The sequence below is a fragment of the Coturnix japonica genome, chromosome 18 (assembly GCF_001577835.2).
Source record: "Coturnix japonica isolate 7356 chromosome 18, Coturnix japonica 2.1, whole genome shotgun sequence".
NCBI lineage: Eukaryota > Metazoa > Chordata > Aves > Galliformes > Phasianidae > Coturnix > Coturnix japonica.
This window is the reverse complement of record NC_029533.1, coordinates 8782625-8800250: the sequence shown is the minus strand read 5'-3', so window position 1 is coordinate 8800250 and position 17626 is coordinate 8782625. Positions and strand designations below refer to the sequence as shown.

General features: G+C 39.6%; 1 protein-coding gene across 12 annotated transcripts in view; it reads right to left on the bottom strand.

The window, feature by feature from the left end:
• Positions 1 to 1299: 1299 nt before the first annotated feature.
• Positions 1300 to 17626, bottom strand: part of SPAG9 (sperm associated antigen 9) — a 54563-nt gene continuing 38236 nt past the window's right edge. For 5 of the 12 annotated variants that reach the window (XM_015880229.2, XM_015880230.2, XM_015880234.2 and 2 more), the window contains 11 exons: positions 17072 to 17299; positions 16317 to 16506; positions 15447 to 15569; positions 14855 to 14935; positions 14327 to 14394; positions 12111 to 12259; positions 10817 to 10988; positions 9760 to 9873; positions 6966 to 7142; positions 6067 to 6204; positions 1302 to 4901 (listed from right to left, as the gene is read on the bottom strand). In XM_015880229.2, coding sequence (XP_015735715.1) covers positions 4786 to 4901; positions 6067 to 6204; positions 6966 to 7142; positions 9760 to 9873; positions 10817 to 10988; positions 12111 to 12259; positions 14327 to 14394; positions 14855 to 14935; positions 15447 to 15569; positions 16317 to 16506; positions 17072 to 17299 — 1556 coding nt within the window. In that variant the 3' untranslated portion in view covers positions 1302 to 4785. Of the gene's footprint in view, positions 4902 to 6066; positions 6205 to 6965; positions 7143 to 8013; positions 8053 to 9759; positions 9874 to 10816; positions 10989 to 12110; positions 12260 to 14326; positions 14395 to 14854; positions 14936 to 15446; positions 15570 to 16316; positions 16507 to 17071; positions 17300 to 17626 lie in introns of all 12 variants that reach the window. The other 7 variants (XM_015880228.2, XM_032448256.1, XM_015880231.2 and 4 more) reach the window with 2 other exon arrangements.

Below are 17626 nucleotides of genomic sequence, written 5' to 3'. Positions count from 1 at the left end.
CCAGCACTCCCTGTGCCGGCCTCTCCACACACAGCAGTGGAAGTGAAAAGCAGATGTGGAATCCAGGAAGGCTTCCAACTTACTCTTTTTCTCTCTTTTTTTCCCCTCTCCTTATTTAAGCTCCAGACCTGAGGCAGCTGGCAGCGCCATGGGGCAGAGCCACCCCATAGAGGCAGCAGCCCAGAGCAGCACTGCTCCCCTTTGCTCAGCAGCCACCTGAGAGCCCCAAGGCCACGGGAGGGAAGAGATCAGTGGTGCTTCTGCTCATGAAAACGGGTGTGAGGAGCACCCACCTGAACCCTGCCCATATTTCCCAGCATCTTTAACAAAGAAGTGGGTTATTCCAAGCTCTGGCTGCAGTGGGCTGAACAGGTCCCAGCTCAGGGCCCTACAGCCATAACCAGAAAGAGAAATCCCCGCAGCACAACCTATACAGCAACCTGGGGGAAGGCAGGGCAAGCAGTTTTCTGAGCTTTTTGATGATCAAACGCCCAAATTCCCCCTTTCTTCAACCACTGACACAAGGACTTCACCCTTAAGAGTTGCTAAAGCAAACCTGAAACTTGCCTGCTGACAGAAGCAGGGAGCAGAGCAGCCTCGTCCCTCCCCACGTCTCCACGTGGTCTGTAGGTTCTTAGAGCACCACCTTGTGTTCGAAGACAACAAATCGTTCCGAGTCCCGAGTGGATTCATCCCTTTTAGAACCACAAGCAGGCAGTAAACATCCCCACCACACCACGATCAGGTGTTCCGAAAGGCAGCAGAACTACTCAGAACTGGGTCTGTCATCTCAGAGCTCTTCACAGTTTACAACCACACAAGGCTCCACTGATAAGTCCTGAAGCCAAGCACAGCCCAGGGCCAAAAATACTTCCTGATATTCTTCTGCAGCAGAATTAAGGGGCAACAGAGATGATCACAATGCTAAATAACACTACAGACTGCATTGCTCAAGGAGACACAAGGAAAATGAAAGGGAGTGGATGGCAACAAATCCCTCAGTTTGCTTTAATAATCCCTTGTAGGAAAATCTGAAGAATCAAGTTACTTACCCACATGCAGGGCAGGCTGGGAGAAACGAGCTGTGACCTTCACCGAATGAAGGCAGGTGATGCTTCTTCCTATTTAATACACACACAGTCAGCACAGTGCAATGAGATCCCCATGAAAGGATGCACTGAGAGTCAACACCAAGATGAGGGAAGCTACTCTGTGCACCTGCCCTGGGGAGGCAACAAGGCAAATGACCTGCAAGAAAAGCCCAAGACACAAGACCACAAAGAAAACACCAACCCGATGCATGTTTCATATACATATTTATATATATATTTCATGTACAAAGTTACATTCTGAACCCCATGGATTCAATAATAGAAATAAATACTGAAATAACTACACTGCTATATGAGCTTTTCTGCTCACAGAAAAGAAGCCTCAACTTTTAACAGACAGCAAGTGTAACGCTGTAGTATCCATCTCAGATTACAGAGGCAAGTAAAATTCAGCGTAAAGTGTTCAACAGACAAAACTTCCAAAAATTACAGACCATAAAATGCTTAAAATATGTTTAAAAGATTGAGAAATGTGCATCAACAAAACTAACAAAGGAAACTTAATCTTGTTAGAGGGCGGGAGAGGCATTTAGTGTATAGAAAAATGCTTTGAGGTGCAACAGAAGTTGTTACAATATGGCATAACCCTGTTAGAAAAAAACATTTCATTTCCTTAAATTGCTGTATTTGAGTTTACTGTGTTGCGGTTTACAGAGCAGGGCCTTCACAAGACCCTGCTGAGACAGGGTCCCTTACAAGAGTGCTAAGTCAGGTTTAATCCTTTGGTAACTTTTATAATACTCACATGGAAATAAATAGTCAGTTACACAGCATTTTAAAAGGCGTGTATCCTTTAGAACAGTTAGTATAATAAAACAGATGGAACATTTGTTTGTTACTAAGGCAGCCTATGATAAAGTGTCTATGCTCTGCCAGCTCTATCTGATCCAATGCAGGAAGACCTTGACAAGAAGTGGACAATGCAGCAGCTTACACAACGCGTCCCACCTTTACCGTGCAAACACCCTCACCCAGGCAAGCACTGCGCTGCATATTTTGTGCTTGAAACACTCCCAAACTATTGACAAGCTGCAGCTATCGAGAGATCAGCTCCTATCTATACGATGCTTTAATTACACGAGTGTATGCACAAACACTCCGGGGACTATTTCTAGGGGTGTATGTCACCTCAGTGCCTGGGGCTTTGCTTGACTCAGATTACCTCAAGCAGGGAGTTTATAAATCCCTGTGCACTGTGATGAGAACAGGGACTCAATTCTACTGTACCTTAGGACAGGGGATAACATTGTGAAATGAGAAATGCAGAGAAGCGCACATGCCTTTTATCTCCCATGGTGGTACAGACAACCTACTGCCTTCTTAAAAACCATTCTACTGTTGGACAGAAGCAATCACTGCTGAAAAGCAGCACAAATTGGCCTGCTGAGGTGACCGAATGGCACGGTGGACCGACGTGTTTGGTAAAAGACCAGGTATGTGCTTGGCAGATCAAACTGCTCTGCTGCAGGGCAGTCAAACCGTTCAGAGCAAACAGATCATCAGTTACAAATAAAACGCTGTACAGGAACCAAGGAACAGAATTGTGCGTTTGTTTTTCTTCTGAGAACATGAGAACGTGACAGTCAAACAGTGAGTACAAGCTTTGGAAACCAGAGGGAAATAAATTTAGGAAGATGGCAAGAGAAACAATGGAACTGCACCACTCAGTGAAGATTCTGCACAGCTGTAAAGAAGTGTAGACAGTGTTTTTCTTAGACACCCAATTTCCTAAGTTAATTCAGATGTGCTTCAATTCAGCATACACGTCTTTGTGAGCTTTAAACAGGCCTCTACAAGAACATTAAGTCAGTTTACTTTCTGCATTCCTATTCCAGACTTCACAATTAAGCCGGAGTAGTTTAAGAGTGACTTTAAAGATGAATTTGGAAAGCAAATGATGAACAACATGCTCTCGTCACTTTTGGCATTCTGAAGAGAAAAATACTACCAAGATATTAGACTTCTTTAATAAGGATTTTTACTACATAGTTTGTGTCCTAAATACATATTTACGAGAGGAACAGTTGCATACAAAATATGTTGCTTAAAAAGTATTTATACATATAAATCTAACCAATAGACCTGAATGGAGTTTTTCTGGTTTATCAGCTATGATATGCATTTGAAAAAGCTGCCTAAATATATATTTACACAATAGTCCTCAGCTAAATGTGTTCATTTAAAAAATTAAGAAAATATATAAACACATGTCTGCCTGATAGACCAGAACTGCTCCTATTGCATAAAAATGTTTAGGCAGTTTTAAAGTGTTTCCACACTTACTTCTCTGAAGCTGTTCAGCACTCACGGATTAGTCCCAGTCTTGTCGGGGTAAATGCTGGAAGTTCATTAAAACCCCTCCAACTTTTTCTTTTTAGAGAACAAATGAAAGAGCAAATTTGGGTTTTTAAATATTCTGAAGAACAGAAATCATGAATTGGTTAAGTGAGGTCTGATGCCAATGTAGGAAATTCAATGTAAAAGGAAGACAGTCTTCAACTCACACTTATGGTTAAAAAAATAGATGGTGAGTAGACAGAATGTCAGCCTGATTATTAGAGTCTCTTGACTTTTCAGTTTACTCCATTCTCAGCATTACCTGCTAACACTGCTACACATTTTGGGCAGGACTAAATGGGAGTATGCAGCTACAAGAAATATACTTTGTACCTTCTCACCTGGCACTAAAGTTCCTTTACAATCTCACTTGGGCAGGATGCATTTTCCCTGTACACTCTCAGTCTTTTCTCGTGCTCTAATTGAGGTCTTTCACCTTCACACACGCAGTGACTCATGAGTTCGACCAGCTAGGCAGAGAAGATCATTCTAGTGATTAGGACACATGGAGATAAGACAAGGAAAAAAATACAAACAAGGCGTATCCCCTGTTCAAGAACTCCACGATCATATTTAACCTTAAATCGTCCTAAGAACACCCTTTAGAAGCAGAGTTGTTTGCATGTATCTGTGCCAGGGAGGTGGGAAAAACGCTATGTTTGAAATTGCTGATTGAGGGCAGCAGTTCTCAAACTTTAAGGTTCAACAGTGAAAACACGACATTTTATTTAAATATCGTCACTTCTATACAATCTCCTCTTCCCCCCCCCCAGAAATTTTGATGAAAGTAACAAATTAATCTGTATACATGATGTAAACAAGACTTTCCAGGTTTGGAAACAAAAGTTGGAACAATTTGCTTCAGCTCTCACTGAATATTTGGATGAACCCTGATAATCCTATAATTTGCCTTTTTTTTTCCCCCCCTAAATGCTCTGGGAATAACTTTGCTGTTTTACTCAATGCATCATACAGTGAATTGAAGCTCAGTCGTAGTAAAGCCAAACTCAAGTGAGATTACCAAAGAAGTGAACTACATCAGATTGTTGTGGTACAGTAAAACTAATGCCTCGATTGCTTATTATGGTGTGCACACCGGTTTTGAGAGAGTTCTGATTTCATTATACTGTTCCATGTAACGAAGGTGCAGTAAAACAGCACAAGCTAATTCCTGTATAGTCAAAGGTCTGACAGATTTGCAATATAAAAGTTAGACAGCAAAGAAATGCTTCAACATCATGTAGTGAAACAGGTCTCACAAAATAAAAAACATGCAGAAGCGCTTTTTTTTTCCATTTCTTTTTAGTTTAAGGTCTCCAAGCTGCATCCTACAGGCTCACTCACTGCCATACATTACTTGCCACACTATTAAGTGACTCCTCTCAGCTTTGGCTACGGAAGGTTCAAGTTGTAGAGCTTCTCCAAGAAGTTCAGATTCTCCACCTTCATCACCTGAAAAACAACAGCTTTGACTGAAGCAAACAATGAAAACTAACACCAAATGGAGCTAAAGGAATGCCAACTAGATTTAAAACACTACTACGACAGTAGTTGCCACGCACTCGTAAGAGAATATTCACAAGCTTGAGTATATGCATCCCAAATGGAAAGTTGGTCACCTACTTGTTTCAGAGCCTCACATTCCAATGGTCACATTCAATTCTAGAATATTAACTGTGTTTTGTTTTTAATTACAGCTTTATGGCTGTGCTAATCTCTTTGTGACATGAGGCAACTTGGATCAAAGGGGACAGACTAACCACAAATGAAACCACATTCAGGCAGCGATAAGCATCACTCCAGTAGCAGTCTTGTGGTACAGAACAGATTAAATGGGAGCTTACTGACAGCTTCAGGACAGTTTCAAGTCACAATTTGGCTAATTTTCTCATTAGATTACTTTGGAGCTGTGAGGAGCCTAAATACAGAATAGACCAAGCTTGTTCTTGATCCAGTTTGCCTACACTGCTGTGGTAATGGCCAAGTCAATGCTGCTATACTTCTGAAGCATTAAGTACATCTTTATATCACTCTACAAGGACAGCAAAGTGCATGCTTGGTACATGGCTACCCCTAGCTTGCCTAGAACGAGTACAGAACTTCAGCATCTCATTACATGAGAGATCGTTTATGGGCTGCATCATGCAGAACTGCTGTCCAAAAAAAGTAGCAATCAAAACAGGATGGGCATCTAAAGATAACAGTGAAATACCCTTTTTCCCTTTTCCCTTAAACACAAGTACATTTGTGTTCAAGTGTTGTTCATCTAATACTTAAATATGAAAACTGACCATAAAAAGTCAGTTAACTAAGGTCATTTTCCAGCAGCTTGAGTCAGAAGGCTTCCATCTTTCAAAATAAGATTGAATACATGACTCCCATGCACAGTTTCAAATGTGTGCTTTCACATCTCAGAGGTCATGATTTACTGAAAGAAGAAGTGGAAACTGAAGATGCGTGCATGAGAATAAAGATGTTTCTATACACTTGCTTAGTAACCATTTGAGAACTGACTAACCACAGAACTGCATTCTGCAGTAACAATGGAAATTTTGATATCTAAGATGCCTTCATCATGAAAAGGTTACAACTGGATTTTAAGCTCAGTATTTCTTACCCATTCTGAAGTCAATATATCCTTCTCCACCACTTATCACCAACATCGATTTTATGGGACCCTGGCTGAAGGACTCTTGGACTGGCTTGTCACTTGTTAGCTCTGTTCCACCACTACCCTGTGGGCAAACAACCTGACCTGTATAAAAAACACAGAACACGTTTTTAGGCCACATCTCACAGTAATGCCACCTGCACTTGGTCAGCTCATATACTCAGCTGTGGATTCCAGCACCTCTTCAGCAAGAAGCAAAAAAAAAGAAGCTAGCTGTGCTCTGATTTTATCTCTCTAAAGAGATGAAGTCAGGTCAGTTCAATGCAAGTCAGAATTAAATGCTTCTTGGTAGAATTCACAGCACTGGCAGATCTAGAGAATGACATTGAAACAGACTTAAGGACTTTTTCAGACACAACTGAAATGATTCAGCACATCAGCCCAGAAAGCAAACTTCTGTCATTTACTTCCAGCATCAAGTGCACACACAATTGCTGAGAGGGTCATTTCATCAGTACTACAGAGCTTCTGGAAAACTCTGATTTTATTTTTTTAAACCAAAATTCTTCCCTTTGGGGGTTCTCCCTTGGAAGTTAGTAGTTCATTCTTGCAGCAAGTCAGATTCTTAAATCAGACCTCAAGTCACCCAGCATTTGACCACCCTCTCCGAGATGTACTCGGATTCAGGCAGCACCTTTTCCCAGACAAAAACAAAGCAATTCTTTGTCATCAAGGCCTTCCCTCCTCCTCCCCCCCGCCTTTAAACAACACCATACCAAAGAATCAAGAAAGTCTCACCAATCAAAATGTAATAAACCTGTTTTTGATACACTTGCTAAACAACTACGCTTATGAAGCAAAGGAAGACAAAAACTTCATTTGAGGAAGGGCAATAAAAAGCTCACCAGGTACTGCGACAAAGAATTTGACAGCATCACGGTGCCCATGAAAGCAAAGCTGTGCGTGTGCCATTGAACAATACGGTATGAAGGTTCCTGGAGTCACTTTGTCACTGTTCTCATCTCCATACACACGAATTACACTACCTGGACGGTTTCCAGAGCCTGCGGCTGCTTTATTAGCTGTAAAAGAAGAAAATGAGTGTTTTCTACTTGAAAATACAAATTACAGAAATTGTTATTTGTTAAGAAACCTTATGGTACCATCTAAAAGCTACAGCCAACTCAGATAAAAATGAAACAGGAGGGCAGCAGTGCCAATTCAAGACAGAGCTGGAAAAAAAAGAGATTGCATGCTTCGTTATTTTAAGTACATTAGAAAATGGAGCAGGATTCTTATTAGTCTAGCATAAACAACAGATTTTAATATCCTACTTTTGGAAAAAAAAACAACAATTTTTGAAAGGACTATTATCTTCTATAGGAAATAAGTACCTCTAAATGTGCTTCAGTACGAGCAAACTCAGTGTACTTCAACATAACTTACGTTTTCATTACAACTTATCACAGGGTATCTCCATGCAAACATAAAAATCTCAAGAAATAGCCACCTGTGGGCAGGCAGGAGCTACCCTGTAATCATTCTACATCTAGTTTTACTTGAGAACTTTAAAAATCAATTTAAACAGAAGTACTCATGCTAGACATACAAGCCATCTCCATTCTACAGACTATCAAAGAAGTGAAAGAAACGGTGATTTGTAACAAGACAGTAAATGATGTGGATTAATGACAAAGTTATAAGATATGGTATCACATTGGCTGGAAGAAAAACAAAGTCTGTATGAAAGTTCAGCTGCAACACAGGATGATATGCTAAACTGCTGAGCAGACTGGTGGCCATTTAGCAAACATAAAACTGCTGCAATGCAGTAACTGCAAGTGGAAAAACATTTAGGAACATACAGAGGGTAGATCTATAGGGAGTGGTAAACAGCCTCAAAGTGGCTATTAGAAGCCTGAAAATAGATTTTCGTTCAGGATCTGCACTTACCCCTCAGCCCCAGTAAACGTCCCTGGTGGAGGATTACAGCTAAAGTGAGAAAGGAGGAAAGGGGAAATAGATAGGTACGACAGTAGAGGAGACGGATTAATGAGAACCCACCACTCTTTATTTTGGTTTTTGATAAGACAGAGCTTAAATTTTAGCTCCTAAAAACGAGCAAGTATTTAATTACAGAAGACTCAATAAAAAGTCACAGAGTAGCATCTTGGTGTAGAAGTTTCAGTACAAAATGGACAACAGAAGCACTGCCACTTTCATGTGCTTTATCACCATAGAATTTATTATCCATTAGCAATGTTTCCCCTTTCTCTCTTTTCCTTGGCAGAAAACTACCAAATACATTACTACTCATGACTTCAAGTGCCCTTTTGAAACAGCATCTGCAGACTTGGAAGGTACCCTGCTAATGAGACCCAAGGAACTGAGGTATGCAGCTGATTATGCAAGGATGTGACTGTTTTTAAAACCATGAATATTTATAATAAGGGTTCTCAAACCCACAATCAGGCTACCCACAAATGGTTGTTCCAAGTCATGATCAACAAGACTGAAATTAATCTGTATAACTTTCCTAGAGATTTTTTTTTTCCTCATGTTCACCACTATTTTAAAACAAACTCCACTGGAAACGTGAAATAAAGCTTGAAGCAATAGCTATAATTTCTGAAAGCATGACTTAAACTAGTTCAAATCAATGACAAAGTCTATCCTTCCCTAGTACACATGCAATGCAAAAAAGACAGTTATCAAATGAATGGACAATGCAATGGAACAGTATGAGAAACAATGCATGTATGTGCTGTGCAACAACGCAGATACAACATGAAGAGCTTTTACTATCAGGTTAACCCACAATGTCACCCATCAGACTGCACTGCTTTCTATTCAAAACATGGTACCATTAATTCCAATGTGTTGTGCTTTATTTTCTGAAACTTCTGCCCATGTCTTTAATGATTAGATTATGATTTCATGATTAGCACAAGTACTAACTTTTTGTTGTTTGCTTTAAATGACCAAATATACAGGGAATCTTCCCAAATTTTTCCTTTAAGATTCAGTCTGCCCTTGAACAGGATTGCTGCCTTCTCCCAGGGTTCAACCATATTTCCTCTCCTATCCCCAGGCAGTTTTCAGTAGTTCCATCAACAGCTCAATCTGTTATTAAGCAGATACCTGGATTTACAGTATTGAATTTTACCTAGAAGTTTGTGCTCTACTTATAGAAATTGTTTACAACTTCCAGATCTTCAACCATGTCTTCAGTCAACCAGTACTAGTGCTGTTCCAATCTTCCATACCAACTTTGTGATGAATTCTCAAGAACTAAAGCTGATCAACTGTATTAGCAACAATACTAACTTGCTCTAATCAAACAAAAAAATCTACTCTGATCACATGGCAATCGTATCATCAGTCATCTCTTATCATGCAAATAAGCTTCTATAAATGCTGCTACTACTCCTAACACCCCTATGGTTGCAAGGATGCCTTTGAAATCCAAGCCAGAGCAACTCTGCTCAAATCGAAGTGCAAGATGCTTTGGAGATGGGTTGGCTTTCATTTCGTTTTGTTTTCTCTTTTTTTGGCACCCAATCTGTCACAACACTGAAAGATTCAGACCTGTTGGTAAAGTTTTCTATCCAAGAACAAGCACCTGAATACCCTCAGTATTCTTTTTTCTTTGCATCTACAGCATATTGAATATCAGCTATGCATTTATGTTTTACTTACTTTCTGTTAACGGAATGGAGATGATGACACCATTTCCTGTTCCTACCCATAAACGATTACAAGACACCATAAGAGCTGTGATTCTCACAAACGAGAATCCCAGTTTACCAGTACCTAAAAACAAAAGATGCTTTTCATCAAAAATTGTGAGCAAGAATTATTTTACTTCCATAAAAGAGACTCTTAACTTCAGTTCTCCACTCATGCAGACAAGTAATTCCCTCCCACCTCAAATAAGCAATGCAGAGGAGCACATTCAAGTTGTAAAGGCAAAATAAAATGTAAAACTTCTGTCAAGTTGTGAACATATATAGAAAGAGACAAACGTGTACTGGGAGAAAGCACAAAAAACCACAACTGCTCCATAATGCTGCACAGTAAGTTATTCTGGGGCTTGCAGCCATAGCAGTCTGTCAAACAAAAAAATGTCACATTTGCAACTGTGAAATAACAGTTTCTTGCCCATTAAAATAATGGGTACTGCTTCTTCTACAAGGGAGTTCCAGAGACTATCATTAGAACTACACAGGGAACAGAAGAGAGCTGTCAGAATGGCACAATACTTAATTGTGAAGGATTTCTAATTTCCAATTACCTTTTCTAGTTACGTAGGTGGTCAAACAACTCAGAAACACAGAAAAATTCAAGAAGCTTGCTAGCTTCAACAGCAGCAAGAATCTGCTGTATTACATTTGTATTTTCTTAGAAAAGAAAGGGCAAATATTGCAGGAAAGTAATGGGTTCTTCCCACTCTGAGAGGCATCGTTCTAGTGGCAAAGATTTTGCTGTGTCTGTTTCTCCTGCCCAAACATGATTTCCCTCATTAGTTCTGAGTTTTAAGGGACCACAGACACCTGATGGGATCAGACTGTACCAGAGGCAGACTAACTGAGGTTTCTACTTGCAGAACCAAATTTTCACATACAGCAGGATTTGACTAGCATTCCACCCACCCTTCAACTTCATCTGAAATGAGAATTGCCTGACTCATAACAGGAAAAGAAAGCCCGTGACAGCAAGAGGTATAAGAACATTACAGTTTCTCTTATCAACTTACCTAACATTTTGCTTACATAAGGTTCAATGTCCACATCTTGCAGATGTTGATACGTGTGTGCATGATAGAGACGCAGGGTAGAGTCCAAACGAATCGACACCCATACCCCATCACCCACCCATGCCAGCTGTCTCACTTGGCTTTCTCTTCTTGGGTGTGCATCAAATGACTTCTATAAAAGATTGGATCTTGAATTAGAAGATAAATACAAGAATACAAAGGAATTCTGTGCTACCCTTACATGGTCAATATTGGTAATTTCCTTAAGTCATTTACTACCCTCTGATTTGTAAGGCCACTAGCAGACACTCAGTGCTTAGTTTGGTCGGTATTACCATACGATGCTGATAAGCAGTAAAAAGGCTGATTTGCCTGCCCTGAAGTGTGACCTCAAAGCCACAGTTTCCTGCTGCATCCTCATTTATGTAAATTCCCCAGTCAGTTGTGATTTCTATCTTTTCTATCTCAGAGCCTTTTCAGCATGAGGTCTTCTAGTCACTGCAGAACATATATATACCCCAAAGGTGTTTTTCTTCCCAGTTCTGTCAAAGCCTTGCTCTTGCATACTGACTCACTCCTGTCAACACAACCTATCCAGCAAAACAGTTCACTATTGTATCAATTCTTACAGGTTTCCTTGCATATATAGTCATTTCACAAACAGATTCAGAATTGGGCCCTTAATATTCTCAGAGGAGCTGAGCAGTCACCCTCCTGAAGTCTGATCCATGTCACAGACCAAATATAAGAAGCTGAATTATTAATATTGCTAATTGCTTTCATAAACCACAGGATCTTCATGCACTTGTATAATCAGAACACTGCAGAAACCAGCTTACACACCTTACATAAACACAATACTCCATAACTGGAGGGAGAGTACATTCAAGATTAGCACTTACAAACCTCTAAAGTATGCAGAGAGACTCTGAAGAAGGTTGTGGGCGGGTGGAGAACATAATGAATAAGTAAATATGCGTAAATGAAAAGAATGAGCTTGGATCTAGCACTGCAAGCTCTATAGAGACCTGAAAGGACACTGACTAGTTTTCTGGCCAGGACAAAGTAGGGAACTAAACCCCAAATTAATCAGTTTCAACAAATGAAAACTGCATTAAATTTTTTCGGGATCGTTACATCTTTGCAAAATTAAGAATTACTTCCCAAAACAAATTTGTTGGCCTATTTAAGTGCTGATGAACAAACATTACTCTCTGCAGTTACTCAGCAGTCTGTAACATGAGATGGCATTAAGACAAAACATTTAATTATTTTAAACACCATTTTAACTTGCCTCTATTTTCATGGCCTTAGGTTGAATAACATGGATTTTGTTCTTGTAGCCACACCAGACTCTGTCATACACAACTGTCATGCATCTTATAGAATGATGCGGCCGGCCCAGGTCTAAGAGGTGATAGTTTGTCAAATCCCACTGACCATCTTTAAAAACAGAAGCAAAATAAGAAAAAAACAACAACAACAAAAAAAAACAACAACAAAGCACAGGTTCCTATCAGTTTAGAAGTAACTTAAAAGCACAGCTAAATAAATACCTTAAGAATAGCTTCATTTTTCAAAAGCACTGTAATGATCTGGGAAAGTCAGTACAAATGCATGGGCAGGCTCCACGTTAAAAATACAGCATTTACTTGTATGAACTACCAACATCCCAAATGCTACTTTGTTTTTATATAAGGTTTACTATATTCACATTCCAAATATGTCAAAACATTTGTAAAAACAGAAATTACCTAGTGTTCAATGCTTTACTTGGTCAGGCATCAGTATATATGAGAAGCAGCTACCCACACGGCACCAAGCAATGGCTGCTTGACTGAGCATAGAGATGTTGGCCAGTGCATCAAGATTTATTTTTAACATGTTGTTAGACCTTAGAGTGGTGCCTGTTATCTGATGGAAATCACACTAAAATTGGTCACCCAACGCCAAATGAAGCTCTGCTGCAGACACCAATATTTGCTTGAGATACTTTAAGGGATTGTAAGCCATTAGAATTGAAAGGAAGAAAACATCACAACTTCACTCAAGGTGCATCTTTTCCATTATTTATATCAGTGAACACCAGGAATGGTCATTTCAACTACACAAGGGAAAAGAACAAATGAACAGGGAGCCTGCAGAGAGAAGCCACTAGATGACAAGTTCCAATTACTCTTCAGACATTCCCCTGTAGATCCTTATTCCAGAGGCTGAAGAACAGAGTCTGTCCCAGAGTGATGTGGACAGAAGTTCTACAGAGATGCTCACAAAATTCTATGGAAGGATTTGGCCACACACAACTTTAAAGATTAATAACGGAGCAGAAGTCAAATATTGGGCAGGACTAACAGTGATCAATGCAGGCTTCATCAATGAGCTTTCTGTTGCAAGTGCAGATACCTACACTACTTTTTTGCTTCCTATGATAAGAAAGAATTCCAGCTATGAACAAGAACAGTGCAAATATTCTGTGGGAGTCAAAATAAGCCCACATTTCCCTCAAAGGCCATTAGTAACACTTACACTGCATTATATAAGAACCTAGAAACAGGCAGCCAGAAGGGCTGACAGGGTCACTTTCTTTTAAGCCACATAACAGACAGGACTACCTGAAAGAAAAAGCCTAACAAAAACTGAAAGAACCAGAGGATTACAGCTCTGCGAAAGATTAAAAAAGCCTTCAATAAAATAATAGAGGGAAGAAAAGAGGAAAGATCCCACTGCAGACCCATAATCCGAAGGAGACTATAACATCAGAGGACAGGACAATTTAATGCAGCTCACAATGTGCTTGATTTTCCTGCAAGGTGCACTTAGGGCACTTCTAGTAAATGTTATGTATAGACAGAAAAGACTTATGCTTCCATTAAAAAGAGTAACAGATGACCAAGAAGTCTTTCCCTCACTTTGACAGAAAACCTGAAGTATATTCAAGAAATGCTATTCCACCTTCAGATATTTGATAACATAAATGGTAGTGATCTTTTCCAACCTGCCTTCAGGAATATACCATTCTTGTTGCTTAGAAACATGGCATCACAGTTTTATATACGTGTATATATGTATATATATAAACCATGGTCACTATTTAGTTTAGCAGTTCATGAAGAGAAAATCTGCAGTGGGTAGGAGATGCACAGAAGTGCAAGCAAACACAGGGAAGGGGGCAGAGGTGCACACAGTTCATATACCACATTCAGGACTTCACTCATTCCCTATACCTTTAAGCACCTTAAACAACTTGTCAGAATACGTAGTTGTGAGTTCAAATATAAGAACCTGGGTGTCTCAGAGCAAGAAGAGGGGATTCCTAACTGATGTATTTAAAGTTTCCCTGAACTTAAGTACTAAAAAAAGTTCAAGTACCTGGAAATGAAAAAGAAATGAGATCAAGGATTCTGTAAAATGGTCACTAGGAGCACATCTTCAAAATGCTATTTATAAGTGGCACATTTACTTCAGAAGTACTGCCATAACTTCACTTTCAAGACCCAACGGAATGCTTACCAACTCCTCGGTGAAATATTGCTAGTGTTCCATCAGCTAGTGCAACTAATACTATTCCTTTCACATGTCTGGTAAAAGAAAGGAGGTACAAGAACATACACCATTAGGTCGCATTTCCCAAAATGCAGGTTTAAAGCACAAGTATTTTAAATTTCAGTACACTTCTTACACTAGCATTAGCTCTGCTGCTTTGGTCTCCAGCTCAAGACAAGGCCCAGCACTCAGCGACTCAAAATTCAGTTTGGATAGTTTTAAAAAAAAGTAGCTACCACATCCAGAGGAAACCTTGAGGAAACCATCTGTAACTGCTTTAAGTACGCAGCCACAAAGGAACTCAGTTGATTTATAGCATTTTCAATATGTACAAGGTTCCTTTTACTCTTCTCACTCCCCAAATGCTTTCCACTGCCCCTCAAAGAATATGCATTCACTTATAGGAACTGACATTCACAGTATCTGAAGAAATATAAAACTAAGCATCTTAACAAAAGTTCATTATGAGTTACATGGCATTCTTACAAGACTTACACAATACTGAGAATAGAATCTTTAAGTTTAATGGCATGAATGCATTTCCTCCAGTGAGCCACTGATGAATGAACATAGAGGCTGCAAAGACAAATCAGGAAGGATTAAAAGCACTACAAAAGGACTACTGGGCAAGAGAAAAAAACAAACAGGCAAGAACTACGTCACTGAAATCCACAGATAAAGGAAAAACAGGTTTTCATCTTCTACTGAAAACTACATAAAAACTGCAAGAACTGTATGAGCAGACAGAACAACTTCCCAGATACCTAAAATATTACAAAGCCCTTTGAACATACATCTGTAGGAAAAAGATAAATATTTTCTAGCACAATACTGAATGCTGCAGAATTACCAACCACAGTTACTCCCACTACTAAACATTCAGCTGCAGGAAAGTATTTATCTGTCAATAAGAGCTTGCAATGTCGCTTGCAATGCTCACTTGGAATTCTAATGCTTCAATTACGTGTATAAGGCTTAAGCTCTCATGAATCTCTTGCACTTAGTTTTGACATGAGACAGTTACTAGCCTGTAGGCCCAAGATCTAGGTTTAAAATAATGTTACAAATAAAGTTAATATTTTCTTACCATCCATTCTGTGTTCCAAGCCACATTGTTGGTAAAAGGCTACTCATTTTCTGTGCTTCTTCTCTCACTAGATCTTGCTCATTTGGCAAAACTGCAACATCTTTATATAGCTCTGACTCAGTGCTAAAAGACAGTGTAAATGTGTTGAACAAAGCATGTGGCTTACTCAGAGTAACACAGGTAGCACAGGTATGCACTTTGTTGCTGCTGGCATCCACACTTGCTTTTGAATTACATACAATCTTTAAGGAACAGTAACTGTACATAACATTAATGATACTAACAAAAATGTCATGATTTATTTCTCCCAAGTGTGTATTCAAGCCTGACAGCCTTACTGGTATTTCAAGGGAATGTTAGAGTTGTAGCATCCCAGGCACATAAGAAAAACATTTATCAAATGACTGCAATGCCCACCTATGTATGAGGAGAATGAAAATTTCAAATATACCATTTGAAATACTGTTTATGTTCAAGCTTGTTCTCCACTCCTGTAACTAACTCAGACTGATTATTCTGAGAAAGAAAACATACATCTGAACAACTAGTTGGTCAGGAAACAAGAAATCTGAATAGATATTTCTAGGCCATGCTATTCATCTTAAGTCTCTGAGATGACTTAGTGACAAACTGGTGGACAGTCATTACTGCATTCTGGAAGTATCTGTACTCATGTCATAAGAACTCAAAGCTAAGAGACACTGTACAGAGATGGCCACCTCATGTATGCAAAGCATAAAATGCCTTGTACCAAAATTACTTGCATAAACCTCCCTTGTAAGAAGAATCACCAGTACTTCTGTCCCCATGTGTTTCTGGAAATGTTTCTCTTATTGAATAAATTTAAGAGTTATGACTCCAATTACATACCCAGGCTGGTACACTGGAGATGCCTCTGTGTTCTGCACTCCCAGAGGATCTGTGAAGACGTGCTCTGTATAGACTCCAGTTTGCCCAATATCAGTTATATCTTCTGTCCCTGCACTGACTTCTGTTGCTTCTGTCGCCTCTTCTGCAGTTGGAATGTTGTCATCTACTGCATTACTTTCATTTGTAATATCTGTGGAACAAAAGACTTGAAAAGCTAAAACGGCAAGTGAATGCTCAACAATATAAAGCAGCCAGAATTTGATGCTTAGATCTTAAGCAATGAGCTGTAACAAACAACCAGACGGTCACAGTCCAGCTATCCCAGCTAAAACAATAAGATCAGAAACAGCAAAGCTCTGCTAACTGCAAACTATCAGATGCACTTTAAGCAGCTTCACTTAAATCTGTATTGAGACATTGTATGACAAAGCAAACATCTACATCTTCTCTAATCATCTGTCAAGAGGAGGTCAGCATTTTAATAATAGATGACACAAAATTTATCTTCAGATGATACTAAAGACAGACTTCACTGAAAGGGGTTTGAAAGAAGCAACTGCCTAAACCCACTTGATAGCACTTCCACTATGTTTTCAGCTGCAATTATACAACGCAACTATATCAGATTTATAAACCATTTCCCCCCAGAGTACTTGTTTTACACAACCTTTTAAAGACAACTTATTAAATACCTGTCCCATTTACTTTCTCAGCTGCGTCAGTACATCCCTAGTGCACCCATAAGATTTTCGTACCTGACTGTTTCTCTGCCATTGGTGAGGCACCATTTGCACTATGAGCTACAGGTGCTCCTGTAACACCCTCTGCAGTACAGCCAACCACTGTTATTCCTCCCAGCACGCTATCAGTTTCTGCAGAGCTGTTGCTAGTCATACTTCCACACAGAGATGACTTGTCCACTTGACTGGGATCCACTTCTTGAGACCCTTCCTCTCCTGCAGGATAGTCTGTTTCCCTTGCGCCTGAAAGAGATTAAAGTTGCACGTTACCATGGCCATAAAGGCCATTCACCTCTGTATTTCACAACAGTCTAAACTTTCACACTGAGGGAACTGCCCAGCAAGTGAGATTTAACATGGAGAACACACACAAGAATTTTTTAATGTGATCAGATACTAAAGATGATACGATTGAATAAATTTGTTCAAAAAGCAAAAGCAGTACCTACATACAGTGAGATCTGAAAGTCATAGGCCACATTTCAACTTGCAGAATTCTCTAACTCCTTTTTTTCCATGTCAAACAAATTACATTTCATGACACGTACTTACATGGAGTGTTACCTCCCT